The sequence below is a fragment of the Lolium perenne genome, chromosome 1 (assembly GCF_019359855.2).
Source record: "Lolium perenne isolate Kyuss_39 chromosome 1, Kyuss_2.0, whole genome shotgun sequence".
NCBI lineage: Eukaryota > Viridiplantae > Streptophyta > Magnoliopsida > Poales > Poaceae > Lolium > Lolium perenne.
In genome coordinates this window covers 36,834,076-36,837,407 of record NC_067244.2, presented here as the reverse complement: position 1 = coordinate 36,837,407, position 3,332 = coordinate 36,834,076, and the positions used below count along the sequence as shown (strand labels likewise).

At 48.9% G+C, this 3,332-nt stretch overlaps 1 protein-coding gene across 1 annotated transcript; it reads right to left on the bottom strand.

Annotated features, from left to right (window-relative positions):
* Positions 1-247: 247 nt before the first annotated feature.
* Positions 248-1,478, bottom strand: LOC127346843 (chitinase 10). The gene is made up of 2 exons (XM_051373100.2): positions 891-1,478; positions 248-816 (listed from the first exon to the last, which is right to left on the bottom strand). The coding sequence occupies exons 1-2, from the start codon at positions 1,439-1,441 to the stop codon at positions 444-446; spliced, it is 924 nt and encodes a 307-aa protein (XP_051229060.1). The 5' UTR covers positions 1,442-1,478; the 3' UTR covers positions 248-443.
* Positions 1,479-3,332: the final 1,854 nt, after the last annotated feature.

Below are 3,332 nucleotides of genomic sequence, written 5' to 3'. Positions count from 1 at the left end.
GCAGCACGCATGTACTAGCTGCGCACGGACGGATAGACCAGGAATCACTCGATCGGGTGCGACAGGGACGCATGTTATGACGCGATGAGCACGCGGGAAAAGGAAGAGAAGGGGACGAATGCATGCAGAGTGCTCCGCGTCAACTCGACCCTGCTGTAGCTACAGCTGGTGAATATAGTTTTCCATGTACAATTTCTAAGTCTATTTTGGACAATAGAATTGAACAAACAAGACTTTCTTGCATGAATAGTCTGAAGGGCAACATCCTTTGGATCGACATGGAAATTCCCCAAATTAACAAGGAATCAAGGATACAGAGTGTGACATGATCGTTGTTTGGGGAGAAAAAGGTTTTTGCGATGCTCTAGAATTTGAAGCAACATGAAGTTCACCGATGTATAACTAAAATCGGAAGAAAATTGCATGCATGTCTCCTAGATCGATTACGAGAATGGCAGCTGGTTAGCGCAATCCAAGTTTGGTCCGAGGTTTCGGACGCCGAGGATGTCGCCGTAGTGGCGGTAGTAGCCGACCCTGTCGTCCGCCTGCGCGTTGCCGGTGCGGTTGCACTCGAGGCCGCCGTTGATGATGTTGGTGGTGAGGCCGAAGCCCGTCCTCCGGTTCGCCGCCTTGTCGGCCCTGGTGGGTCTGTAGCGCCCCACCATGACGTCGTGGCACGACGGCTTGGGCGGCTGCGGCGTCATCCAGAACCACAGCGCCGCCTTGAACGCCACCACCGGGTCGCTCGCCACCACCTCCGGATTTCCTAGCCCGTCGAAGTCCAGTGCCTCACCCGCCGGCCCGTAGTTGTAGTTCCTGGTGGTCAAACAAGTAGAGTTTAAGATATTACCTGAAAATCCATGGTAATCGGGGTGGAAAGCTAAGCTCACCAGGAGAGTTGCATGGGTCCGCGGCCGTGGTAGGACTTGCCGGGGACGCAGGGCCACTGCGTGTTGTTGGCGTCGCAGTAGTTGCTGGGCGGCGTCAGCTCCTCCTTGAAGCAGAGGCCCCACGCAAAGGGTCCGTCGGGCGCGGTGGCCCACCCGCCGGTGGTCTCGTGGGAGATCTGCGCCAGGAAGGCGGCGACCTCGCGCCGGCGCGTGTCGAAGTTTCGGCCCGTGCTGCCGAACTCCGGGAAGCGCTCCGCTGCGGACACGAAGGCGGAGTAGTTGTAGAAGCCCTTGGCGGGGCAGGCAGCGTCGTCCTTGTGGAGGAACAGGGAGGCGTAGTCATCCTCGGAGACGATGGACGAGATGTGGTCGTGGTGGCCGTACCGGCCGCGGAAGATGTGGCGCCACCCGTGCCAGTGCCACGCTTCCGCGACGCCGGCGTTGGAGACGACCGACGCCGCGGCCAGGAAGAAGGCCAGCAGGACGGGAGAAAGAAGCGAGCGCGCCATCTGAGCTATCTGCTGCGTATGAGCAAAGGAAGTCTTGCTCATATGTAGAGTTCCGGATGTGGTATGGTGGAGAACGTGGCACGTGATGGTGCCATTGGCGCGCGTAGCAGCCGGACGGAGAACACGGCGACACCTGCAGGTGCTCGGTCGGTGTGTTCGCGCGAGAGGCCATCTGCATGTGGTGTAGAGTTTCATGGGGTTTGACTTGAGATGGGGGCAATTACTGCTCCCGCCCTCCTTGGAATCAGTGCTAGGTCAATGGCTAGCTTCCTGGGTAGTTTAGTAGGTCAACGAGCTGGAAGCATGCGGCGATCGGAAGGCCACGTGCATCCTTCCGTTTAGCGTTATAAACAGAGGATGAATGGAATGCAGACTGTCGTGCTGATCCATGTACTTGCGCCGAGCATCAGTGATCTCACTTCAAAAAAAAAAAAAAAAATTATTATCTGTAAGCTTCATAAAAATCTGAAAATAAATCATGATGTAGCCGGTATTGTATCCCACAATCATGTAAATTTTGAACTGAAAATAATGTGCATTTTAGGCCGCACAAAAATAAAAAATGCATAGATCTGAGTGTAGTGATTCAAATCTACAAAAAGAAAACAGATTTTGTCATTTTTATATAGGTCAAAAAACAAAACATTTGAAATGGAGATTTTGTAGGTTAGTGGGGTACATCATTAGGTACTTTTAGAATTTTGTTACATAATTTTTTTTAAACATATAAGTATAATTTTCGAAATTTTTTAATCTGTCAAGAGCACTGGTGCCCAGGATCCAATATGACTTTTCGGTTTTGATTGGAATACTCTATCTGAGCTACACAAAAACAAGAAAAGTGTAGACATGAGTATAGTGAAAAACGCACATTTCTAATAGTCGTAGGATACTTTACTGTTCATTTCTAATTGCTGGGAGAGGCCGCCTGTTTGCGTTTATGATTCCATGACTTCAGATCTTAATAAACCTGGTGCTCAACCGAATTTTGTGGGTTCTCGGCTCTATTTGGAACTATTACTTGGTCTATTTGGTTGGCTTAGAATGATCTGGTTTCAACAATAAAACCTGCGGGATCCTCTGTTGCTAATATTTTCAAGATGATCTCATTCCTTTGGCAGTGGACGACACTGTTACCAAAAGCATAGGACAAAGTGCATGAAGATGATGAATCGGGTGAAGATGGCCACGAAGAACTCCTACTTCCTTGTCAGACCACTTGGATGGATTGGATAATGTATGTTCATCTGGTGGTGTTTAGGCTAGTTGGTGTCGACTCTTGTGCGGGTTCTTTCATTCATGTTAAACTTGTGGATGTTCGCTAGCATAATGTTTTGTGGCTAGTTGTTTTTGGTGATGTGTGTGTCTGTAATAACCAAAGGTCCCAATATACTACTCCCTCCGGACCAGGCGCGCATGTAGTTTAAAAAATTATTTTGACCATTATTTTGGTCAATAAAATGTAGAATATATGTTATAAAAATTATATCATTGGAAACCTTGTTTAAATACGAATCTAATGGTATAAATTTTGTAGATATATAATTTATATTTTATTAACCAATTCAACGGTCAAACTTTACCTTAAATTACGTGCGCACCTGTTAAACTGATCCGGAAGAAGTATGTGTTTTCTTCAGAAAGCAGGACAAGTGATTGTCTTTCCTCTGAAAACAATAGGTGTGGTTATTATTTTGGCAGTGCTGAGCGTGTCCCGGGGGATCAGAACTCCCGATCCCCCGCCTCCACTGACTGACACGTGTCCATATCATCTTTCACCTTTCTAGCATCGTCCTCCACGAACTGCCCCAGGATCGAAAAAAAACACACGCAAAAACGGGGATGGGAAATCCCACCCGGCAACTCCTACCGCCCACCCCTCTCGGTTGGCTCTGGTGAGAGACCTTGCCGGTGTCGACCACGCTGATAGCAC